This window comes from Ostrinia furnacalis, unplaced genomic scaffold (assembly GCF_004193835.3).
Source record: "Ostrinia furnacalis isolate ACB-3 unplaced genomic scaffold, ASM419383v2 OfSCF5861, whole genome shotgun sequence".
Taxonomy (NCBI): Eukaryota; Metazoa; Arthropoda; class Insecta; order Lepidoptera; family Crambidae; genus Ostrinia; species Ostrinia furnacalis.
In genome coordinates, this window is record NW_021136100.1 from 813,781 (window position 1) to 839,814 (window position 26,034).

At 40.0% G+C, this 26,034-nt stretch overlaps 3 protein-coding genes and 1 long non-coding RNA gene across 8 annotated transcripts in view; 2 read left to right on the plus strand and 2 right to left on the minus strand.

Annotated features, from left to right (window-relative positions):
* Positions 1–1,454, plus strand: part of LOC114361618 (potassium voltage-gated channel protein Shab-like) — a 43,731-nt gene extending 42,277 nt beyond the window's left edge. Inside the window, exons 3-4 of the mRNA XM_028316719.1 lie at positions 580–807; positions 1,346–1,454. Coding sequence (XP_028172520.1) covers positions 580–807; positions 1,346–1,454 — 337 coding nt within the window. The remainder of the gene's footprint in view (positions 1–579; positions 808–1,345) is intronic.
* A 230-nt stretch (positions 1,455–1,684) lies between these two features.
* Positions 1,685–11,902, plus strand: LOC114361622 (potassium voltage-gated channel protein Shab-like). 5 transcript variants are annotated; one of them, XM_028316725.1, is made up of 12 exons: positions 1,685–1,745; positions 2,409–2,636; positions 2,994–3,300; positions 5,943–6,789; positions 7,512–7,636; positions 7,966–8,058; positions 8,385–8,462; positions 8,901–9,051; positions 9,444–9,850; positions 10,097–10,169; positions 10,483–10,598; positions 11,545–11,902. In XM_028316725.1, exons 2-12 carry the CDS (start codon positions 2,413–2,415, stop codon positions 11,641–11,643), a joined length of 2,520 nt encoding a protein of 839 aa, XP_028172526.1. In that variant the 5' UTR covers positions 1,685–1,745; positions 2,409–2,412; the 3' UTR covers positions 11,644–11,902. The 5 variants fall into 5 exon arrangements, with proteins under 5 accessions (XP_028172526.1, XP_028172527.1, XP_028172528.1 ...); XM_028316726.1 differs by having other exon boundaries at positions 9,483–9,850; positions 11,545–11,901; XM_028316727.1 differs by lacking the exon at positions 8,385–8,462.
* A 97-nt stretch (positions 11,903–11,999) lies between these two features.
* Naa60 (N-alpha-acetyltransferase 60) lies at positions 12,000–21,183 on the minus strand. Its single transcript, XM_028316756.1, has 5 exons — positions 21,012–21,183; positions 19,373–19,478; positions 19,055–19,286; positions 18,263–18,434; positions 12,000–15,618 (listed from the first exon to the last, which is right to left on the minus strand). The coding sequence occupies exons 1-5, from the start codon at positions 21,026–21,028 to the stop codon at positions 15,402–15,404; spliced, it is 744 nt and encodes a 247-aa protein (XP_028172557.1). The 5' UTR covers positions 21,029–21,183; the 3' UTR covers positions 12,000–15,401.
* A 1,319-nt stretch (positions 21,184–22,502) lies between these two features.
* Positions 22,503–24,354, minus strand: LOC114361674 (uncharacterized). The gene is made up of 2 exons (XR_003656615.1): positions 23,284–24,354; positions 22,503–22,826 (listed from the first exon to the last, which is right to left on the minus strand). It is a non-coding gene; the product is annotated as an uncharacterized LOC114361674 (long non-coding RNA).
* Between the last annotated feature and the right edge of the window lie 1,680 nt (positions 24,355–26,034).

The window sequence follows — 26,034 nt, forward strand, 5'->3', positions numbered from 1 at the left end:
GCGGCGCCGCCGGACGCGCTGCTCGACCGCGGGCGCCGGCGCATGTCCCAGCCGCGGCGGGCAATGCGGCCGCGCTGCAGCGGGCGCATTCCAGATAAATATAAGTTTTCTTGAAAGAGGGTCGTGTTTCTGCAGTGGAGTTCCGTATGACAGTAACATTGGCGTTGACGCTTGAGACGCGCCGTGGTCATTTAATAAGACTGCAGACCACAAGAGGCGCCGAAATGCCGCACGCTATCTGCCGCGGCTGGTAGGTAATGCGGTCGCGCTGCAGCGGGCGCATTCCAGGTAAATAAAGAAAAATTACAAAGATTTCAGCCACTGCTGGACAGAGGCCTCCATCTCCAAGGATTTCCTCAACGACCCGTCTTGCTCTGCAAGCATCTAGCTGCTTCCCGCGACTATAAGACTATAGGTGGTACCTACCTGATGATGCTGAATGGTTGGCTCTGGGTTAGAGCACAACGCAGTACCATGGTCATTCAAAGCATTAGACAAAACGAAATTGTAACTTATGACCCGTTTATCTTTTTCAAGTGCTTTGATCGTCTTTCTTATTGTGTTTTTCAACATTTCCAGATCAATGTCGTCCCTACCGCCGGAGCCGTTTATGATGCTCCGCGCGAAGGCGCTGAGCAAGCGGGTGATCATCAACGTGGGCGGCGTCCGGCACGAGGTGTTGTGGCGGACGCTGGAGCGGCTGCCCCATACGAGGCTCGGGCGTCTGAGAGACTGCAACACACACGAGGCCATCACGGAGCTGTGCGACGACTACTCGCTGCAAGACAACGAGTACTTCTTCGATAGGTAAAGAGTTTTCATTACAAAAGAGCTACAGCAGTAATTTTCAGCTCCGACTCACTCTCATATCACTGACTCTGACGCTGTTATGATGACTCGACTAGAGTGGCTGCGAGACTGCAACACGCTGCAAGAAAACGAGTAGGTATTTCTTTGATAGAGCTTTTATTCAAAGCAAAACAAAGACAGCAGTAATTGTTGTCTCTCTTTTTCTGATGCTGTAATGAACGTGAGGTAAAGCGGAAACATTCTCATCGGTAGAGCGTTTCAGGCCGAAGGTAGAAGATAAGTGGTTGAAAACGAATTGCATAATTTTGATTCTGCATTGCAAATGACAGTTGCTGTACTGCATGTGATTATTCTTTACATCATAAATAATGTTAATTGTGTAACCATATCGAAACAATAACCGATTGTGTCACTGTTCTTTTTCACCATAGTGTTTTTAAGCCGAGAGGCACAATGTCTGAGTGTCGTTCTTCTTATGCAGTGATATGTAATTGTTATTGCCTTATTATTAACATTTGAATTCGTAACTTTTCAGGCACCCGAAAAGCTTCAGTTCAATATTGAACTTCTACCGCACTGGAAAATTGCATTTAGTGGACGAAATGTGCGTTTTGGCGTTCAGCGANGTCGTGCTCCTGCTGTGAAGACAAAATGCTGATGAAGACGGAAAGTAAGAAAGTAAGAAGAAAGAGAGAAAGTAGAGCAAAGAGGAGCGCCGTGGTCACTTTAAGCATCACACCAGCGGCGCCGAAATGCTTTTAGTAATTTAAGGTGATGTGAAAGGCACGTAGGCGACTCGCCCCCGCGCGCGTCCATGGGCTTCGCGGCGCCGCCGGACGCGCTCGACCGCGGGCTCGCGCTGCTCGACCGCGGGCGCCGGCGCCTGTCCCAGCCGCGGCGGGCAATGCGGCCGCGCTGCAGCGGGCGCATTCCAGGTAACTACCAACACTAAAGTTATTTTTTTGTGAGAAAATCGTGCTCCTGCTGCTGTGAAGACATAATGCTGATGAGGACGGAAAAAGAGAGAATGTAGAGCAAAGAGGAGCGCCGTGGTCACTCTAAGCATCACACGACCAGCGGTGCCGAAACTTGTACGCTGCCTAAAAAATCTAGCCTTTTAGTATATCAAGGTGATGTGAAAGTTAGTGGACTCGCCCCCGCGCGCGCCCATGGGCTTCGCGGCGCCGCCGTCGCGCTGCTCGTTCCGTATGACAGTAACATTGGCGTTGGCGCTGGGGTATAGCTTAGAGACGCGCCGCGGTCATATAATAAGACTGCAGACCACAAGAGGCGCCGAAATGCCGCACGCTACCTAAACATTTCAGTATAATTCAGCTACTGCTGGACAGAGGCCTCCATCTCGCAAGGATTTCCGCAACGACCCACCCGTCTTGCTCTGCAAACATCAAGCTGCTTCCCGCAACTATAAGACTATAGGTACCGATGATGCTGAATGGTTGGTTCTGGGGTAGAGCACAGCGCAGAACAATATTATGGTCATTCAAAACATTAGACAAAACGAAATTGTAACTTATGACCCGTAAATCTTTTTCAAGTGCTTTGATAGTCTTTCTTATGGTGTTCTCCAATGTTTCCAGATCAATGTCGTCCCTACCGCCGGAGCCGTTTATGATGCTCCGCGCGAAGGCGCTGAGCAAGCGGGTGATCATCAACGTGGGCGGCGTCCGGCACGAGGTGTTGTGGCGGACGCTGGAGCGGCTGCCCCATACGAGGCTCGGGCGCCTGCGAGACTGCAACACACACGAGGCAATCACGGAGCTGTGCGACGACTACTCGCTGCAAGACAACGAGTACTTCTTCGATAGGTAAAGAGTTTTCATTACAAAAGAGCGACAGCAGTAATTTTCAGCTCCTACTCACTCTCATATCACTGACTCTGATAATGTTATGATGACTCGACTCGGGCTGCTGCGAGACTGCAACACGCGCGAGGCGGTCACGGAGCTGTGCGACGACTATTCGCTGCAAGAAAACGAGTAGGTAGGTAGGTATTTCTTTGATAGAGTTTTTATTCAAAGCAAAACAAAGACAGCAGTATTTTTTGGCTCTCTCTCTCTCTGATGCTGTAATGAGAGGCACAATGTCCGAGTGTCGTTCTTCTTATGCAGTGATATGTTATTGTTATTGCCTTATTATTAACATTCGAATTCCTAACTTTTCAGGCACCCGAAAAGCTTCAGTTCAATATTGAACTTCTACCGCACTGGAAAATTGCATTTAGTGGACGAGATGTGCGTTTTGGCGTTCAGCGATGACCTGGAGTACTGGGGCGTCGACGAGCTCTACCTAGAGTCGTGCTGCCAGCACAAGTACCACCAGCGGAAAGAGCACGTGCACGAAGAAATGCGCAAAGAGGCCGAGAGCCTTCGGCAGAGAGAAGAGGAAGAGTTCGGCCAGGGCACCTGCGCTCAGTACCAGAAGTGGCTCTGGGACTTGCTCGAGAAGCCCACGACCAGTATCGCAGCTAGGGTAACGTATTGTCTGACTCCGTTATTAAAAGACACTAAAATTATATTCAACTAATCGTGCCACTCTAGCAATGCTGCCAAGGATGTTAACTTTATTGACGGGAAGGTATAGCCAATATAAAATTTAACGCTTTTGTCAACTGTGAGCAATTTGAATAGTTACAATGTCAAAGTTTTGCACTTATATTGTATTTTTGTGTAGATAGTAGATTTTACAGTTTATTCTATACGTTATTTATGTAAAATATATTTGTCACACACGTCTTTTGTACACGAACTTTTTAGGTCACACTCAGTACACAGTAAACACTTTTTTACAAAGAAGTTAATGCTAATTACATACTCGTACGTTATTAAGAAATCCATTTCTGTGTATACCTACTTAAAAAGGAAAAGCTTACGCACTGGCAACATAATATTGTTATACAGTTTTATTCAGTAGTTAAGTGCATTATCTGCACTGCACAGTGCACAGTTTTACATCATTGGAGAGTTTTAACATCACAGACAATGGCAGGACTCGAAGTATGGAACTCATTTAACTTTACTTTGTTTAATTGCTGCTTAACTTTTGTCATTCTTAATTACCTATTACTCGATATTAAGCACATAATGGTAACTGTAAATAGTGTTTTAAAGTGAAATGAGTTAGTTTTAATAAGACTAGGTATTTTCGTAGGTTTATTTAGGAACTAGGCTTTTGTACGACCGTGTAGTTTTTGTGGTGCATGAATAACATCTATCTCTCGCTGCTCCTACTTGGATGTCGTGTCTGTGTCTTGTCGCTGGTTGTGTTATGGAATGTGGTGTTGTGTTCAAATGTTGTACGTGTATCGTGACCATGACATGTGATCGCTTTTGTCGAACCAAACTTTCCGCTACTTTGTTGGATCACCTTACAGCTTGTAGACATACTTCGACATTTCATAATTATTTCGACAACAGCGGTGCTACTAACGCGCGTGTAAGTATAAAATATTATTTATTTTTTCTTTTTTTTTTATGATGAACCTTTAGTTCGGAAGTATTATTTTGTACCTTTTTTTATTTCTTTTTCTGTAATTTTTTTATAGAACTTATTTCATGCAGCTTGCCTACACAGCAAATTGATTATAATATGAACTCGATGTATTTATTTCATAACTTTAAAAGGTTGTACTTTCTGTATAGTATGGTATACTGTATTATAAATAATACACTTTTTATTTCGTTTTTTATAAATATGTTTAAAATGGAGGTAAAATCGTTAGAGATTTAAAAAAATCTTTTATGAATAAAAAAAACTAAGAAAATTCTGCATTAGTACTAAACATCATGGCATATTTTTACAAAATATAAGTAATATGGTTAACGGTTTTGCCTTTATTTTTGTATCAAAGTATCTGACATTTATACAATATTATACAATTTTAGTACTTAACACATTTATTTTTGTTCATATTCCACGGTGTATTGGGAGAGTGCCATGCAATTTACGCTTAATACTTCTTTAACATTTTCCATAACATTCTATATTTTGTAAAAAAAAAAAACCCTACACCCACCACTACACGTGGAAAATTAACAAAATTATCTTAGCCACTTTGGAAAAAGAGTTGCTTCATTTAATTATATTATTTACTACCTTCCACTACTGCATAGCTTAATATTGAAAATCCTTGTAGTACTCGTAGTAATATTTAATTAAATAAAAACATTTATGCAGCGACTCTGTTCCTATAATATTTATTGGATAGGTACTGTAAAAATAGGTCTTATTTATACATATAATATATATTATAATTTTCTTATTCAATGTTCACGCGAAGAAAGGCATTTCATGCCGAAACAATACTTCTGTAACAGTTAATTTTTATAAATGTTCACAGCCGCGTCGATCGTTCTCCGAATGGAGAATATTTAATAAAACAAAGCTTAATTGTTGTCGCAAAGTTGCAAACATGGGATGGGCTTACGCGATGTGACCAGCCGCCGCCGGCGGCGCTCCGCGGCCCGCGTGCGGGGCGGCACGGGACGGCGCGGGCGCCCCCGGACACGCGTGCGGCCGGCGCCGCGCCGCGCCCGCGCCGCCTCCCACTACGGCTGAGCGCCGCTCGCCGGCGTCCCTCTCCCATCCCGCCCTCCGCCGCGCTCCCGTCCCGATTCCCGCTCCCGGCCCCAGCGCTCTCCCATCGACCCACTAATGCTTCCGCTTCGTGGTACTGATCCGAATAACCGAGCGACGCGGGCAATGGACGGACGCGCGTGCTCCCCCTTAAGCCACTCGCGACTAAACGCACGTCCGTTCACCCATTAATTTTAGTTACTTACTATCTACACCTCGACCACACAACACTACTAACATATCACACGTATAGATGTTATTTTTACACCAAAATTTAAGCATTATTTTTAAGACATTGTTACATAAGATATTGGCTTTAACCGTCTTTTACCTACTGTAAATACTTACATATACCTACTTACATAAACCTCCTACGAGAATTCGTAGCATACCGATGTACAAAACTGTAGGAAGATTAGTGATGTATAGACACTGGCATACTTAGTTTAACAAACTGACACACGCGGCGCCCGCCCCCGGGCAGCGCCGCGGGCAGCGCGGTGGCGGGGAGCGCCGGCCTCACAATTGCGTACTTGCAGGTGATTGCGGTGATATCGATCCTCTTCATCGTGCTGTCCACGATAGGGCTCACTCTCAACACGATACCTCAGATGCAAGTGTACGACGAGAAGGGCGCGCCCATGGACAACCCGCAGCTGGCCATGGTTGAAGCCGTGTGCATCACTTGGTTCACGCTCGAGTATGTGCTGCGATTCAGTGCCTCGCCGGATAAGTGGAAGTTCTTCAAGGGTGGACTCAACGTGATAGACTTGCTGGCAATTTTGCCCTATTTCGTATCTCTATTTCTGCTCGAAACGAATAAGAACGCGACGGACCAGTTTCAAGACGTACGTCGCGTCGTACAAATCTTCCGTATCATGCGAATATTGCGCATCCTCAAACTCGCCCGGCACTCGACCGGACTGCAGTCGCTCGGCTTCACACTTAGAAACTCTTATAAAGAACTCGGACTGCTCATGTTGTTTCTCGCGATGGGAGTACTCATATTCTCTTCATTGGCGTATTTTGCCGAGAAAGAAGAACCGGGAACAAAATTCATTTCCATTCCGGAAACGTTTTGGTGGGCCGGCATCACCATGACCACAGTCGGATACGGTGACATTTACCCCACGACCCCGTTGGGCAAGGTCATCGGCTCAGTTTGCTGTATTTGCGGCGTGTTGGTAATTGCGTTACCCATCCCCATTATCGTCAACAATTTCGCCGAGTTTTACAAGAATCAGATGCGGCGCGAGAAGGCGCTAAAGAGGCGGGAGGCGCTCGAGCGCGCCAAACGCGAGGGCTCCATCGTCTCGTTCCACCATATTAACTTGCGCGACGCGTTCGCCAAGAGCATGGACCTCATCGACGTCATCGTGGACACAGGTCAGTACTGCCCCAGGGCGCCTGCTTGCACCGCTTTTTCAGTCCATGTCATGTGTCTCTGCCCGCGTATGTTTCTTCACTTTGCACGCATGCCTCTCGTGCTCATTCCGCATTTGTGTTATTGAATGCAATGAATGTTGAATGAACGCATGTGTCGTATCGTTTAGCTCTCCGGACTCGCGACATCTTCAGAATCAAAACAGATCACGTTACATCGCAGCTACAGCTATCTTCACCCGGCCGTTCCCACGTGGTGCACTCAGAGTATTTTATTCGTTGTCTTCAGGTGACAAGTGCGTCCTCATTGAGGCGAGAGACGACGCCAGATGAGCTACTTGCTACTTGCACAGTCGTCACCCTCGACCCTAATATTAATGTCCGTTCTCGGGTCGGGCTCGCGTCGCGTGTAGCTTGCGATGTGCGGCGAAGACACTATAATCTAAGGTCGTTAATTGTCAGCGTAAGCCTAACGCTTCCTAGAACTAATAATTTCTTCTGTGGACCTTCTGATGTATGTATCCGGAGGAAGCTGGATTCATAGACTATTCGTGTGGAATGTGTGTTGTGTAGTTCACGCTGCTACTTGTTTATCATCTGTTATTTAAATGTTACTCGTTTTCTTGGACATAAATACTCTTACATTAAAATAATTGCGTAAAATTGGAGTTAACCGGGTGGAGGAATGTAAAATCGTGGCTACTTACGATGGTGTGTGTCTCCAGGACACAACTTGTCGCAGGCGGATGCCACTAGCTTGGAAGGTGAAGCGCCCGCGACCACCGGCTGCTACAAACAGTATGAACACGCCATCTCCAACAAGATACCTCAGAGTACTGATCCTAGCCAGGTAAGAGACACAAACGAACGGCCTGGGTGCGTCCACGGCCCGTGGCTATTTCTTACGGTGAGCTAAGTAGGTAACATACAGTTTTCATAGTTGATTACTTGTAGTGCAGTATGCTTATTTCTCCTATTACGAAATTCTAAATTGATGACGATCAGTTGATCGCTTTTTTATTCCAGCACACCCACTTTTAAACTTCTGTTTGACCCAATAAAGCTTCCCAATCAATCTGCAACTGCGCGACGGATTCGAAACCAGACGCATGTCAAAGATGCGGACGCACCCACTCGATAAATTTGTGCACTTGGCTTGCTCTTAACACAGTAGGTCAGTTTCAGAGCAGTCCTAAGAAAGAGCGCCGGTACTCGACTGAGGGCCTGGGCACGCCGGAGAAACGCTTGCTCATTAATCCTGAACCAACACCAGTAAGAATTTTAATTTCTTCGCTAACACGTGCTGCAACTTAGCAACAGCCAACTCACTGAAAGTAAAACGGAGTGATAAATAATATAGTTAGTTACCAAGCTTACAAAATCATTAGAATAGAAACCTTCTAGAGCACTGGTATTTACTTAACTACATACAAACTTAAATAAACAAGATTAATGATAAATGTGATTGTATTTCAGCTTTCAAACTTACCAATTTAACTAATATCTTATTGTCACTTACTGTTGTGAAAATTTTGACCGCTTTTAAACTTAAAGAAATAGAAAACTACAGTAGCATCTAATGGTTTCTCTTTTTCTAGGAAAAGAAGATGGCTGACAAACAGCTTGACTTGGATCAGCTGCCTTCTGAGTTTGAATGTTGTTTTTGCACGTTCAAGGTACTAAGATACTAATTAATAACATTCTCGCGTACAACTAATGAATAATATTGTATAGCTTTGCGTACCTTTTGAGTTACTGTTTATACTAAAACTATTTTATACTAATAGTCCATTCAACCAGCTGTTTTACCTGTAAGTATGAAAGGTATAATTGCTATTCTATCTCTTAATAGTCTTAATTTAAGTAACTTTCTTTAACTTATTCTTCTCATTAGTTTCGGTACTTAATGTTTTTCTATTTCAATATATTCCCAGGTTCATGGGTTATTCTATCTTTTCTTCAGTAGAAGAATATTATTTCTTGTAGGCAATGTTTAAAATTAAAACCGTTAGAATTCTCAATTAACAGAAAATTCCCTCGAATTCGAGTAGGTATTCTTCATGAAAAAAAAAAAACTTAATGAAGATCTCGTAACTTTGTTGTGTGATCGGTAGGGTTACAAGGAGTTCATAGACGCGGAGCAGTTGATGCCGATGTCGACGTCGGACCTGCGGCAGCCGGTGTGCGTGGAGCTGGCGTGCCTACAGCGGCACCCTGCACCCAAGGCCCTGCCCGAGGCCACGCCCAACAGCCTCGACAGCCCTGGTACGTAGCCAAGCCTTAGCACCTGGGCAAGCGTGAACAATTCCACAACCAACTTCATTTTGATTCATATCACCAAAGTCTGCGAATCAATCGCAATCTCGAGTGGATTTTCTTCATGAAATCGACTTGTTCACGATTGCTCCTCAAATATTTTTTCATGAATGCTGTATCTTGTTATTAAGTAATTATTCATTTTGATTCATTGATATTTACTTGTAATCAAGTAGTTAAAGATTCCCGTAGCATCCTCGATTTGTCTCAATGTAAAGCTCCTCATTAGCTCACTTCTATGTTGTTTTTCTAAGCACTCACTCGTTACATGTTTTAGTGTTTAGTATGGGCAGCACACACCACTTTCGTGCTCCATGTGCGTCTTATGTCTTACGTTACAGATACATTTGCATCATGCCTTACGCACCCTTTTCCTTCAGAGGGCGACATCGCATGCGAGAACGACTCATCAAACTTGTATGTGAACCCTCTGGACGGTAGCGGCGGTGGCGGCTCTGGGGCGGGTGGGGGCACGGTGTCGGGAGAGTTTAACGGTGTGCGCAGGAGCGCTTCGGGGGACGGGGGCGTGTTATGTGCGAAAGGTTCTCAGGGCGAGGGCTCGCCGCGGGGCTCGCGCGCGAGCCTGGCCGGCGCGGCCTCGGTCGGCGCGGGCGCCGGCGCCGCGCCCGGCCCGCGGCTGGACTCCTCGCGCACCAGCCTCCCGCAACCGCTCGACGACGCGCCCGCCTCCGCCGGCCTGCCGCCCGACGACGCCAAGCCCAAACACAGAAAGGCCCGCTTCCAGCAGGTAAGAACAAAACCGAATACCGGTCTGATCGGAGAAATCGAACGACTCCCGAATTGTCGAATCTTGCACTGTCCCAGTCTTGTCTTTATGCAGTACTAATCGTATCGTTGTCCTGTCTGCATGGTATTAATTTTGTGAAAAGTATCGAGTGCATGCTTCCTTCCCCGGAGACGCTTTGAGAGTTGTACTTAGGTACAACAATCAATTATTTCATGGTAAAAAAAACGTGGTTGGGTTGGTTTTCAGGAATGGTCGGAGGAGGAGAGGAGGCCGCCGAGAGGGATAGCTACGAGGATAATCAATCACCACATCCTTTTTGGTAAATAGCCATTGATCCCTGGTTTTATCAAAATTTTGACGTAGACATTTTTTTTGCTCTAACCTCTCCTTAACTCCCTCTGCCAATGCTGTTATTAACGCATTATAAATGTATGCAAAATGCTTTGATTTTCATGCAAATGTTTTTCGAGCACCACCCATATACTTTACCAGAAACGTGAGTGACCACGACGACTTTTTTCACACAAAATAGTGACATCAGCCGCAAAGCGAACTTAATAATGTTTGAAAATGTATAAGGTAACAATAAATATGAAAAAGTTGAAGTTATTACTATATTCCTTATGTTCCAGGTAAAAACGGCAATAAGCAAGGTGACTCGCGCTCGCGGTCCATCCTGAAGAACAAGGAGTCGCGCGGAACCGACAGCGAGCTCCTCCTCCAGGAGACCACTTCGCTTGGCGCCAATGTTAGTATACAGGATGTTTTTCTTTAACCTTTACTAACAATAGTCAAAATAATTTTAGTAAATAAAAGTTTTAAACGGAAGTTCAAAACTTCATAAGAACCACGAGGGAATACCTACCTGTACCTAGGTGTAGGTAATTTGGTAGCTTCGGTAGTAACATTGGTGGAAAAATCGAATTTGAAACAATTATTATCATGTGTGCTTTGAGGGAGAATAGACAATAGTCAACGTATTGTTTTAAGCGCATATCAGTACCCTGAGCACGGATAACACTCGTAAACGTACTTTCATACTTGTAAAAATAAACGATTACCAGGCCTTAAAGCGGACGATAATGTTCACTAATGTTCAGGGTATAGTTGACGCCATAGTTACAGCAAAGCGACCTTAGGGCCCTCGTCCACGGCGACTTTTTGTAGCAATGCAGTCCCGATGCTGAAGCGCGTTGGCATCAAATCAAATCAAATCATTTATTTCGCTTGAAAGTGGTACATGTAAGTGATGGTAAAGTAGATTAGAGTAGTATCACACATTTCGCCAGAGTATGGCACGCAAAAATATAAAATTTAAACAATGTCATTTTACGTAAGTAATTATGTCAACAATAAAGTTATTAACATCAAATAGAACACAAATATTAGATATGAATAAAGTCACCGAGTATGTAGTCAAAAATTAGAATATAAATATCAAGGTTACAACAACTTCCCTTATTTAAAATAATTAAAATAATCGTCCATCACTTCTGTAGTGCGTTGCAAATGCGATTAACGCGCACTAGTAGCGATTCTGTCGCCGTGGGCGAGGGCCCATAATAACTCGCCAGTGCTGCAGTAGCGCCAACCAGTGAATGCATACTGCATTTCCTCATTCCGTCAATAAGCATAATAGAGATCAATGTAATTTTAAATAATTGATTAATGATTAAATATACGCTATATTCCAGGGCGACTCGGGCAGCGAGTCGTCGCCAATTCGACTGAAGGACTTCAAAGGGCAGAACCACAAGGCCGGCCCCCACGAGCGAGACAGCCTGGTCTCGTAGCCGCCCGGGCTCGCCTACAATATTAGAGCGCAATAATGATTCAAACATTAATAATTTTAACATATCATTGGGCGATTGTGACTGCTTGTTGAATAGATTTTCATTTAGTAGGGTTATAAATATTGTAAAAAAATATTACATAATGTAATAATCGTTCATTCCAATCGAAAAGTTGAAGATACCTATTTGTTAAGTTTTTTTACGTGCAATTATTAATTGCTAATTCTAATTTAAGCGATATAGTTTGTACAGCATAGTTGATGAAAAAGAAGCAATTATTAAAATTAAAGATTTTCTGAAATTGTTATGACTTCTCTTTGATTTACCTTGTCTATGGGTGAAGTGAAACACGGCAGTAGTCAACAATGATATTTATTTGGAAGCTAAATTCTTTCTTCATAATAGTCATGTACTAAAGTGTAGAGTAGAAATATAACATAAATTTATATTCAATATTACTTAGGAGAGTGCTAGTGTTAAAAAGATCACAGGCCGCGGAGCCTCGATATCTAGCAAAAATACACAAAATATTAATTCAACATTTTAAACCAAGTGCACAATATGAAAATATTTCCAATTAGGACAATATCACAAATACAAAATCAATGGAATAATAAAATAATTTATTGTGGTCCAAAAATAATACTCATTTATTATAAAAACACTTAACAATAATTTAATTAATACTTGACTAAGAATAAAATATGGATAATGAGTAAGTAATAATAACAAATGATGAAATACTTTGGTTTACAATGAGTAACGAATAGGCCTCTACGTACATAAGTAAGGTTCAGTGCAGAAACAAGTTCATAGCGGAGTAGCTAAAATGGACCAGGATTTTTAACATAATTTTTAATTATTATCTATTACAATGAAAATATTTCACTTCGTCACACTATTGATGTAGGTATAAATTTGAATAAATTAGTATTAATTTAATGTTTATCTGTAAAATTACATCTTATACTGAACACACAGGCACCTTACTTTAATTTTCTTGGCAGTTATACATGGCACACAATACTGTCTTTACAATATTTCTGCAATTCTCTTACATTTGTTACAACTTTCAATGTTACATTTACAGGCAAATGAGATGTCAATTACAATATTCGTAAAACATGAAAATGTACTTTGTGTACTCATTTACAATTTAAAGCTTCGAGTACTAATAATTATCACAAAACACCATCTTAGAATTGGAGTAGCGAGTTGAGTATCTAATAGGGTGACGTATACGCGAACGTTCAGAATGCGGTAAACAATTATTAATCTGCCGCTGAAAAGGGTAAGTAGGACTGTTTTCGTGCGTTAAAATAAAATACCTTAAAATTTAAATTGCGACAATGACTGCACAAACACTGCACCTCTAAGTTATGTGAGAACTTACGATAATGTAGCAAATAGTGAAAAATTATAACGGTGAAGAGATTTTTTTGGGATACATTGATCTACAACAAAGAATTTCGTAAGTTAATTCGGAAGAAAAATAAAAGGATTTGTTGTATTTTAACTTAATAACTAAATCATTAAAAAATAATACATTATGAAACGTGTATTACTGTGTGAAGTAGTTAAATAATATGTGACTCACATTCACTAATAGTTGATGGTGATAAAATACAGAAATTATTAGGTTTCATTCTTTGGCTATTGTTATAATGTTTTATGAAAAATAAAGTAACAATGAATGATTACGAGTAAAATAATGAATTGAAATATAATTCGTTTGTTATAATTGCGTCTTGGATTGTCAAGTTTAATAACAACGACAATAACGTCTGCGTCATCGACGATTATAATTTGTTTCGATCACCATCAACTGAACTAAATTAACACTAAATACTAATTTCAATTGACTTTTGCACGATACCCCATGCTCACATCGAACATTAGTCATCCAAAAACCAACGTAAAGGCGGATACATAATATCATGCTATACATATTTCCCTCACTAAGCCAATCGATGTATGTACAACAATAAAATTGCGAAGAGACCATTTATAAAATTATTTGTCGCTAAAAGATGAAGAGATCGCGATGCATAAAATTTTGTTCTTCTGCTCTTAGTTTTTTACATTAATTATCAGTAATAACATTTACATGAACGAACAAAATCGATATATTTTGTAAAAATCGATTTCATAAGACAATCCAAAACGTCGACTAACGTATATTCATGAAGAAGTGCATTTCTGCACACATCACCTCGACCCTTTCCGAGTATGTCAGTCAATCAAACATGGTCCATATGCCGTGGACAATACGTTCACGATTCATTTGCGAGGTACAATACCACTTCAACCAGGGTCCTAATTGTTTAACTCAATATCTATTACGATTACGACTGATTGTATTGTGGCAATCTGATACACCCATCATAAAAAGTCGGAATTCACAAATATAGGTATTGCCACCTTAAGTAGTAGAAGACTAGTAGGTGTTATTTTGCAACGAAAATGACAATATGTACAATTTAAACTGAATGCAATATAGATACTGAGTTACACAATTAGGGAGCAGCTTATAATGTATTCTGTACGTTCCCGTGCAGTGTACATCCTATAGTCACTTATTACTTTCCATAAATTCGTGTGCTACGATTTACACCGATAATAACTGAAGTGGACGCGAGTCGTGAGTAGCTATCAAATATCGTTCACTTCAAACAAACTGGCGAACTGACAAAGGATTACACAAGTTCTTGTACTATGTCCTGTTCACGTTTATTTAAACCTAGAGTAACTTATTTGTCATAAAATTCTTATGTCATCGTCGTGTATGCCGTGTCATCCTTTGGTATATGTTTTGTAATTCATTTGCGCCAATTTGTTTAAGAAAACCACATAGGGTGAAGTATCAGTGATTGGACAGATCCTAAACTATGAGAAAACAAGCTTTAAATGCCCAAAGACGACTTAGTTTCGGATTTGTTCTACCACATACAGTTGAATCACCCTGTATAATGTTTATACTGATTTCGGCTCCCAGGGTCACCTGTTGAATATTGATTTCTATGTTTAATAAGGCGTTTAATTCGAAAGAATAATAATATATCACATAATCTAGTTAATGCTTTTCTCGTTCACGTTGCCTCTGAGAGCCGAAGTTGAGTATCACCGATGATTAGTGTTGGTAATGACGTCATAGTGAGTGACGTGGCAGTGACTTGCCATGCAAACATTGCAGAGGACATCTCATACGATATTAAAATAGAATAATTAATATAATATAATTTACTGTTATTAGTCTTATTTTGTCGATCATGGCCATAGTCTATAAGTAGCAACAACCTGTAAAGGTCTGTTCTTATTGCAGTTTAAAAATATACATTATCACGTCATAGAGAAGTCACTATCACCTCGCTCACTCGAAAGCTTTCACTACGCCGACATTACCTTTATATCTTGAAACAATTACACACACATCTCCGTCATACTTACCAATAACGTGGCAGAATAACAGAGATGCGAGTGCAAAAAGTTTCACTGTCATGATCATGATTTCCAGGTATGCCGGCGTAAGTGTAGGGTCATGTCGCTTGTTTCCGTCCATATAATTATTAGTATTAAAACGACGAATCAATCTTTGGAACAGTTGGAAAATACCTGTCACATCCAGGCATTTATAGAAGGCTTTAGGTAATTTTCACTGTTTTAGTAATGTGTGAGTAGTTTAACGAGTGATCCGTCGTTTAGATGCTAATAAGTAGGTGGTCGCAAACAGGGTGTTATGACCCTAAGTCGTGTGTGGACTACCTGTGCCAAGCTATGGTTAGTGCGGTGCGCAGTTTGCCCCACAGCCACGGGTAAAGTCCGCCGCCTCGCCAGGCCGCTCGCGCTACATACTTCACGTAGTCGTAGAGACCCCACGGTGCATGGCCCCCATTCACGTAGTAGACGTACGTGAACCCGTCTTTGCAGCGGCCCTTTATTGAGTAGTAGTAAGGCAGAAACGAGTGGAGGCGGAATCTGAAATGAGAGTGATCAGGTGTAAGATTAAAAGGTGGAATAAAAAAAAAGGTAGTAATATTTTAGGACAGGACAAAATAAACTGAGGCAGAGTGATACAATTTTAACTAGTGAAGGTCCCACGGTACTTACTTACGCAGCCACTTTGTATGACCACTGCATATTTTAGAAGTATTTTTTTAAGCAGAAGAAGGCAGGTATTTGACCCCCATTGCACTTGATGTTAAGTGAGTAGCAGTCTAGGGTGGTACAAATCAGGGGGCCTAGTGTGAGTTTACATCAAACCTATTCGATATCGAGTACGTCACAAAAATCTATGAAGATTTTAGTTCTTCAAAGTATCCGCTAGGGGCGCTGTATAATCCGTCGTACATTTAATGTCTTGTTTTTTACGCAGTTACTAGTGAAGACGTTTGATTTAAACTCGCACTAAGCCTTCTGACCAGTAATTCCCATAATATCTGGCTCAACCAGGAGAGGACCTTTCGAAAAACGCAATCATTATTCTTTTTGGACAATTGAATCAGACTTAACAAAAAGTAATGTCGTAAAATAGAAACGTCTGGTCATTTTCTCATTTAGCTCCGCTCAGAAAGCCATAATATCAGTAGTAAGATCTGTTTACGAACTCAGATATCGTTTATCACTGTTACGGAAATGTATTGATACTACTGATTAGATTATGTTTCATTTGTACACTTGAAATTCTGTGACCTAATTTTTATATGTTAGATACTATGTTATGATAGCTTTTCTAAGAAATTTTAGTTTCTTTTTACATGGCATAAAACATCTATCTATATCCAAATGAATTAATCGTTTATTTAAAATTGGATTGTTGACGCCCATTAACAAGTAATATCACACAAATCATTTCTTTAAAAAACATTTCATTCTAGCCCTGAAAACCTTACAATTAGATCTTTAGTAATTTCGAGACCAATAAATTGTCAGTTAATTGAGTTCACGACCTAACGTATAAAGTATGTCAATTGACTAGGTGTCCACTGCCCTATTGGAGCGAGCTATGGACGCGGTGTTAGCGCAATCAATGTAATTTCTCTAAACGTTCTTCTAAAAGTCTAGCAGCGCAGGTAGCTAACGCACTTTTGTAACAATCGCATCGGAGGCGTTTGAAAAAGACGCGGTAAAAAAAAACAAGAAAATAATCTGTAATCTATGAAACGTGGTCACCGCAAGCAAACTTGGGGGCGCACTGAAGCAGACGAGGCGAAGAAAATCGGCAAAACCTGGAGCGAGATCAAACGCGAAGCTCAAGATCGAACGCGATGGAGGACTGTTATGGAGCCCTCTGCCCCATCTAGGGGACGTAGGACCTTAAGTCAAGTAGGCTATGAAAGAGCACTTTGAAGTTTTGAAACAAGTATTACCAGGCCTGTTCATCTCCGCGAGTTTACATCAAAAACAAAACACGCATGATGGCCCACCTACAGGATACTATTCGAAAAGGCCTCACATACGAGCGAACATTGACTCACGCACACGTATTCTTGTGTATGGTGGAAGAAAATAAAGAAATGGTGTACTAAATACTGTGCAGTATTTAACTGCCTAAATAATAATAAAAACACAGAATGTACTTTTTAAGTTGCCTCAAGACACTGAGAGGTAAATAAGTAGTTAATATTATTCATGATAATTCATGCTAAATCATGTATTTTCTCCGCCATTTTCCGCAGTTTAGCACCTCACGTCACATCATTTTACCGAAGTCAGCCCTATAGCTTCGGCGCAGTGCCGATCACTGACGTTTGTCAACAAAATGGTGCTTGACTCTAGAGACAGGCTAAATTACACCATATTGTTAATGACCTTGAGCATACATTTTTTTAAATACCTTCGCGAAGTAAAACTTCTGTACGTAGTACTTATTATTATTCTGTGGTATTACCACCTACCTNAGTGACCTAATTTTTATATGTTAGATACTATGTTAAGATAGCTTTTCTAAGAAATTTTAGTTTCTTTTTACATGGCATAAAACATCTATCTATATCCAAATGAATTAATTATTTTATTAAAATTGGATTGTCGACTTCCATTAACAAGAAATATCAATCAAATCACTTCTTTAAAAATCATTTCATTCTAGCCCTGAAAACCCAGTGAAATTAGATCTTTAGTAATTTCGAGACCAATAAATTGTCAGTTAATTGAGTTCACGACCTAACGACGTCATATCATTAAAAGTATGTCAATTGACTAGGTGTCCACTGCTCTATTGAAACGTGCTATGGACGCGGTGTTAGCGCAATCAATGTAATTTCTCTAAACGTTCTTCTAAAAGTCTAGCAGCGCAGGTAGCTAAGGCACTTTTGTAGAACTCACATCGGGGGCTTATGAAAAACACGCAGCAAAAAAAGAATCTGGAAGTAGGCTATGAAAGAGCACTTTGAAGTTTTGAAACAAGTAGGTATAGTTGAACGATTTTGAAACGTCAAATGGCAAAGATCGGAAATAGGAAATAGTAACTCGGCATTGATGGCAGCGCCCTCCTGCAATAACATTCCAGTGTTTTCCAACATGGCAAAAATCGGAACCAGCGATCCGATATTGACGGTGGCGCCCCCGTCAATGTCACAGGTGAGACGGTTCAGTGTAGTTAATCTATATTGGCACCTACCTTCTCTTTTCATAGAAGAGTATCGCCTCCGAGTTGGTGGTTAGCACGTGCAGGAATATGGCCTTGACCCGGTGCTCGTGCGGCGGCTGCGGGATGGAGCCCGACAGGTGGTTGATCAGCACGTCGAGCAGCATCGTCGCCACGCCCGAGCGCCGGTACGAGCGAACTACGCCTTTAATGAGAGAGAGGGAAGGTTTAAAATTGGTTAGTACAGTTAATAATTTATTTGGGAACGAGTTACTAATATTACCGTAGCTAATATGATGCTTGCTTTAGAAGTGGAACCCACTCAATCCGGCTACAGAGATCGGGCTAGCGAATCCAATGCCGAAACCCTTACGTTACTGTACTGAGGTATAATATCAGGATTATCAGGTAAAGAATTTTTGTTCAGACACATTCTGTACCTTTTATTTTAGGTAACAGAATTTGCACTGTTGAGGATAATTTTGAAAAACCTCTAAAACTTAGTCACAACAATTAGTAAACTACTTTTTTCCTCTTTGATGGAAATAATTTAGTAAGCATTTTCATTAGTCAGTGCAATAAATTATGATGACACGAGGCAAATCGTTAAATTAAGCATAAATTATGAGTTAAAACTATAATTTAATGCTTTATGAGTTAAAACTATAATTGAATGCTTTAAAGTTTGCGCAGCTATTCCTTATCGCCAGAACATTTGATAAGTACTAAACTGCCAACGTAAGAGGAATATGTTTTTTCGCATTGTTTTATCTGCATTACTAACCAGACAAATAAAGTTATCTGTGTCATAAAATGAATCTTTACCTAAAGAGAGTATGTACGCAACAAGCGTGTCCTTTGACGCGAACCATCTCGACAATATCCCTCTGTCTTCTGCGTTCAGTTTTAGATAAGGCTTGATCTCGGCAACAATTAGGCCGATGATCTGTGATTTGTACACGGCGGCGAGCGCAAAGAATCTCTCTGACGATGTTATGTCTTCATACCATGACTGCGGATATTCTATGGGAAACCAGTCTCTGCATAGCGATCGAACCTATAACAGAAATATGATGATGTAGCATCAGTATGATTTTAATGTTTTGTAATATTAATTTAGTTAACTTTTAATAACTTTCATACCTCTTCCAAATCATCAGGGCACAAGAAACGCAATTGTACGTCTTTTAGAGAGCATTTCGCTTCTTTCGACTTTTCAATTATCACTTGGAAGCCTTCAGACAGGTACCTGTTATAAGCAGAATAGATAAAAATTAATAACAATTCAGTTGACCAGACTTGGACATACATATATTAATCAGGTATAAAATTTACTACGTCTCAAATCACACTTTCTGTAATACTGTATCATTGTTGTTAGAAGAGGACTTTTCCTATAAGTTTTTTTGATGATTTTTAATTATAATTATGAAGGCAGAAAATTATGTACTTTTTTATTAATGGATCTGCTAACTGTACCAGCACGTAAAAGGTAAGCAAAGTTAAGGGTATTATTTAGACAAAGTATTATTCATAATGGATTACAATTCGCAAAGCTTTAAGTGAAGCTCTTTGCATTGTAAGTAGCCATGAAAAAAATCTAAAAGGAGGGATAGCAATTTTCACAGAAATACTGTAACCTCTAAATAATCTTAAATGTACCAGAATGAGTTGAATAAAATGGAGTTGTTTATCTTCATTTAAAAGCAAAAAACATATTTTTGTACGTACATCTAGTACATATTTTGAAAAAATATACATCAGATTCCTCTAAAACAGTGTTTTTCAACCTTTTTATGACGCGACCCCCCTAGTATGAAAAAATTTTTTGCGACCCCTCGACCGTTCGCTTTTTTTTCATGCCTTTTACAAAGATGTTGTAGGGACCAAATTCTTCAATCTATACAACATTTGTGCATTTGCATAATTAGGTTTAGAATAAATCTAGCTTTAAAACTTCTCTGATTTTTTACTGAGGTAGTTTTTAACACTGCTCTATGATGCTGCAGACAAGAGTTATCCCAAAATCATACTTTTACAAATGAAATAGAGGAAGGGCTACTACTTGTATTAGGATTAGTTTTTTCAATATTACATTTTTTAAGCTGTCTGGGGAAAAAAGTTTGCTCACCCTTAGAATAGAATTAACTTTAAAGTTTCAGATAATATGCTGGGATTGGAAGTTGCATATTTTTTACTTATTATTGAAACCTGTTTTGCAATAATTATGATGAGAAATTGATGAAAGGAGTCATTTGAGGTATTGTTAAGTGGATAATAAATATCTAGAGCATCAAACTACTTTCCTTCTCAAAAATTTGTTAGCCACAACAAAAAAATCTGCCCTATGATGGTTCATAAAATACAATAGCTTAGTATTAAGATTCAAACGAAAGAAAAATAATTTTAGTATGGAATGAGTTTACTTTTAACTTTGGCAGAATGTTGGATGTTTTATGACCTGCACTGATTGTATGGTAGTACCATTCAACCACCGACTGCGAAACTCTGGTTCTAAATTTAATAACTCGTAAACTTCGTTGGCCGAGTTGACAACACAATAGTTTCGCAATGTTACTTACAAATAGGATACATGTATGTTATAACAATTAACAACCACTTGTTATATAGTTTACTAACTACCTTACAATATATTGAACACATTGGCTCGTCAATTGGGTAATTCCATCCAATTAAACAGCTCATACAAGGCAATCTATACAAAATACCAAGCCCCGTTGCATCGGGTCTCATTCAATTTCATTGCTAAAGTATTACTCACCAGCTGAACCCAGCCATTCGGTAGTTTGGCCATTAATGCTGTCTCTAAATACTCTTCACTACTAAACTTTGACCATTTCCGAAAAAAAATAGAATTCTCAAAATAATGAAAACTATTCACTACGGTACGTACAATTCAATTGATAACATTTCCTTCAAGCAAGACAAGATTAACTGAAATGACACTAATGACAAACTGTTGACGCTGACAGAATAATGACACTGACGTTTTGTCTGTCAGGGCTTGTTCTTAGTTGATGTTTATTTTACTACGAACAAATGAATATACATTGAGACACAGATAATATAATTGAGATTACGAAATAATTTAAAATTTAAATGCAGAGTACTTTTATTCATATTTTGATGCGTCACGGAGTGAAGGAACTACATACAAATAACACAGACCGGGGTGAAGTGATTTCAGAGCCCCGATTACGGTAACTTTTAACGTCTACAATCCGGACACGCTTCATCGACGCTGCGATACGATTGGTCGAAACAGCTGACGTACGCTGTTGAACGACCAATCGTATCGCAGAATCGAGAAGCGTGTCTGGATTGTAAACGTTAAAAGTTACCGTAATCGGGGCTCTGGATTACAACTGTCACGATTTGCAACTTGCGTCGATTAAAACTTCTGATAGACATTTATGTCCCAAATTCACCACGCTTAAGTTGTTTTATCATGATGCTATATTACTGTTACCACAGTGATAAGCAACGATATGAAATTAATGATCAAAACATAAAAAGGAACAGAATTTTACTATTGCCATGAAAAAAAAACATAACAGTGTTGCCATTTGACTGAATCTGAAATTAAAATAATCCGTAACGTTATCGAGTTAAAGAAAATATCGTCACCGTCGTGGCAGAATTAAATAACTGACACTTTTGGCAAAAATCACTTTTTCCACTTTTTGTATAGTAGAAAGTGTTACCTATATTTTGGTCTTACTCTCGTGGCAATATCTATGATATTTCCAAAGATATCTTCAGTTTAGTGAAACTATTGACCATAAATTACAACTCTGTTTGTTGTAAAATTTACCTGGCAAAACTGAATAAGTGACTTTATTTAATTCTGCCACAACTCACTGCAAAACATTGCTTCAAAATACTTGTACTAAGAAAGTCAATAAGTGACTTTATTTAATTCTGCCACAACTCAATCCGAAACATTGCTTCAAAATACTCGTACAAATTGTGTTTTTGATTTATTTCATTTTTGTAACATTACTTTAAATGTTACTTTTAATTTCAATGTTCATTACTCAGATGTTGAACCTTCATCATCATCATCATTTCAGCCATATAGGACGTCCACTGCCGAACATAGGCCTCCCCAATGATTTCCAATATGACCGGCTGGTAGCGGTCTGCATCCAGTGCTTTCCTGCTACCTTTATGAAGTCCACGTTGTGCTTTTCGGTACGTGCCCTCCACTCCAGAACCTTGCTGCCCCATCGTCTGTCAGTTCTGCGTAATAATGTGCCCTGTCTCTTGTACAGAAAAACTGAGCATAGCCCTCTTCAAAGCACGCTGTGCAACTTGAGTAAGAGGCCGCGTTCCCGAGCCGTCATCAGTGGCAACACATACAGATTGTAGATTTTTGTCTTTAGGCACTGAGATATTTTGGACGAAAGGATGTTGTGTAGTTTCCCGAATGCTACCCAGCCGAGTTGGATTCGACCTCTTTCTCTACTTAGCTGAAACGTTTGTCCGAGGTAGACATACTTGTCAACAATCTCAAGATTCGAGCTCCTAACCAACAAAAGCTTCGTTTTTCCATGTTGTTCACCCGAAGGCCTACCTTTTGGGAACCTTTACATGAACGTGATATAATGCTTAATTCAATACAACATACATCTGTTTCCGCAATTTATTACACCGATCTTGTCGCGACAAGGAAAAATTTCCGTGCTTTTAAGCGATTTTGTGAAAAATATTATTGGCAGGTAGTTGCTAATTGCTCATAAGATAGGCCCCCTTAATTTAATTTATTGTCCGTGGTGCATAATCTTTTCTTAAAGGTTTTAAACCTTTGTTTGTCACCTGTCATCCGCTTTGCAATGGAGGGAAGTCGAACCTTAATTTCGAACTCCTCCTATGTTCTTCTGATTAATTTCGTTGCGGGTCCAATGACAGTTTAACTTTCCCCCGGGACAAACTTGACCTTCATTGGTTGGGTTTTTGTGGCGGTCAAGCTGTAGATCCTGGCTACACAGGAGTTGCAGTGGTGGGAACGAGAGGTGGGAATAGTCCCGTACCTTTTGGGAGACTAAGGTCTTCGAGCATTGTGCCGAGGTCTTCCAGTGATTTTGCCATGACCACACAATATCGTCGGCAAACCGAAGCTGAATGATGTACTCGTCGTTGATGTTTGTGCCGAATCCTTTCTATTCAAGGAGTTTGAAAGCGTCTTCCAATGCAGCGGTGAATAGTTTCGGAGATCCGGAGATATAACATCTCCCTCATGCCTCGCTGCAGAGGAATCGCCCTCGTACTCCACTCCTGTACTCGGACCAACATGGTGGCGTTTCTGTACAAGCACTTCTGCACCTCGATATGTACCGACACTTTTCAGAAACCGGCTTGTTCGGGAGGCTAGAAGTCATCGAACCTACGCGCGAGATCATTCGTGATAACTTTCGCAAACAGCTTGTAGACATGACTCAGAAGCGAGATGGGTCAGTAATTCTTCAGCAAGGTTTTATCCCCTTTCTTGAAGAAGAGTACCACCACGCTTCTGTTCCATGCCTCTGGCGTTGTTCCCTGGAGTAAGACGAAGTTAAATAGTCTCTGAAGGACCGAGGTTATCCCGTCATGACCCAGTGCTTTGTTGTTCTTTAGGTGTTTGAGAGCCATCCTAATCTCGTATAGGCTGATAATGCTGATATCCACAATATCTTCGTCGAGGTATATAGCTGTCCATAAAACTTTTCAATCTCACCCAGAACCTCGGCTTTTGTTGGCGTTACACTACCTTCCGCAGTCTTCAGCTTCGTCAGCTAGCTTCGCCCAATAGAGTTGTCTCTAGCGAACACTTTCGAGCCTTGGTTCCGCTCTATCGCCTCTTTAATACTATTTGTATTAAAGTTGCGAACATCATGTCGCAAGGACTTCCATATCTGTCTATTGAGCTGCCGATGTGCCTTAGCGTCAACGGAGATCTGCAGTGACATTGAACGTCGTTCTGCCATGACGTTGAGGGTAAGGGATCCCTATGGATCCCTAGGGAGATATCCCTATTACAGTTTTATTGTTTTTGGATTATTTTAATTTTGATATTCATTTTGATGTTGGTTCTTTCAATTTAATTTCAATGTTATAGGAATCTGATGTTGATGGTTACCATACCAATTTGTTAAACATTTATAAGTATTTAATAAGTAGGTATATTCTAGTATTATTTAACAATTTTACAGATTTTGACTAAAATCGCATTAACAAAACAAATAAAATAAAATGAATAAATCAACATTTAGGTCAATAAAAGTGTGGCAAAATTAAACAAGTGTACTTATTCAATGGAAATATTCGTTTTTGTAATACCTTGGTTGTGGCAAAACTAAATAAGTGACATGCAAAAACTAAATAACTGCAACTTAGTTGTAAAATACGGTTGTGGCAAAACTAAATAATTACATTTTTATTTTTTTTATTTAAAATAATACAAAATAACATCATTGAAGAATATTGATTTAATAAAGGTAAATTTGCTGTATAAAATATCAAAAGACCGACAGTAAAATATTTTTACCCTTAAAAGTTATCGCCATTTTTAACGAAAAAAATCACAAAAACGTGAATATCTCGCAACTTTGGTTTTGTCAGTTATTTAATTCTGCCACGACGGTGACGATATGTTGCATTTGTATAATTTATAGTAATGGAATGATATCCCATTGAAAAGCATAATGCCATATTAAGCTTTTGTAGGTCTATCTTTACCAAGGCCGAATTCCTCAAATTATGGCAGTTTACTATTTCAGCCTAGATTTCAGTCTAGATTCTAGCATGTACCCAGTACTTTGCGTATGTATGTTATACCCAGGGATAACATTATTATGTCGCGACCTAAAAAATGTTATACCTACTTACCTGTCTAGCACACAGCATGCTAATGTTGCTTTGCCTACTTTTTGCCCGAAGTCTATTGAGCCTTTGAAATTGCACATATTATCATAACGATGCGTTACAAACGTAGGTACCATTACCTACTCCACTATAATTCAATTCATAAGTATGTAAGTAATTTCATTTAAAATCCAATGGGCACGAAAGCTTTATTCCACATGTTGAGCTGGCCGAAGCGGGCGCAGGATTTGATTTCCCAACGATGTACGCCAGACGCACGGTGTCGCCTTACAAGGCAATGGTTCTCAATATGATAGCAATGGATAGGTAAGTACAGAGTAGACGAAGCAGGAATGTTTACAAAATTAAATTAATAATTAATTTATTGTTAGTTTTATAGTAAGTAGGTTAGGTACTTACTTACATTATTATTTTGTGGTTTTATGTCTCTCGTATCTAATTTTAATGATACTTAGTTCTAACATGGATGTTCTAATATGCATTCTTCTCTAAATAGGTAACGTGACCACAAGTATGTACATGTAAGGGCTGCAGAAAGTTGCTCACAATTAAGAAAAGTTCTAGCAGTTTCTCAAATTTGTGGACAGTGCTAGCTACGAAGTCTTACCTAACTAGACAGGAACAGTTTTAATGGTAATATTTTAAATCGCTATATGTTGAATTAAACGTTAAGCCTGTTAATGTTGAATGCTCCAACGTTTTGAGAACCTCTGATTCATCAGCTATCTGCGCAGGAGCGGCAACAGATGAGATTTCACACGAACTGTCTCGCTGATGCCACTTGAAGTAGAACTGATACTCCCCACTTGTCTTCAGCTGGACTTGGGAATAAGCCTGGATGCAATCACTTACTTAGTTTGCCAAATTATTTTTTCTGAAAGAATTGTAATAAAGGAAGGAGTACCTACGAGGGCTGCACT

What these genes read in the sequence shown, in the direction of transcription:
- Naa60 (XM_028316756.1), bottom strand. An exon ending in GCCCTGATGATTTGGAAGAG is followed by an intron (nt 19,287 to 19,372) that starts GTATGAAAGTTA and finishes TTTCTGTTATAG; the next exon opens with GTTCGATCGCTATGCAGAGA. An exon ending in CTCTTCTATGAAAAGAGAAG is followed by an intron (nt 15,619 to 18,262) that starts GTAGGTGCCAAT and finishes CTCTCATTTCAG; the next exon opens with ATTCCGCCTCCACTCGTTTC.
- LOC114361622 (XM_028316725.1), top strand. Translation starts at nt 2,413, where the DNA reads ATGTCGTCCCTACCGCCGGAGCCGTTTATGATGCTCCGCGCGAAGGCG. An exon ending in CAACAGCCTCGACAGCCCTG is followed by an intron (nt 9,052 to 9,443) that starts GTACGTAGCCAA and finishes CTTACGTTACAG; the next exon opens with ATACATTTGCATCATGCCTT. An exon ending in CAATCACCACATCCTTTTTG is followed by an intron (nt 10,170 to 10,482) that starts GTAAATAGCCAT and finishes CTTATGTTCCAG; the next exon opens with GTAAAAACGGCAATAAGCAA.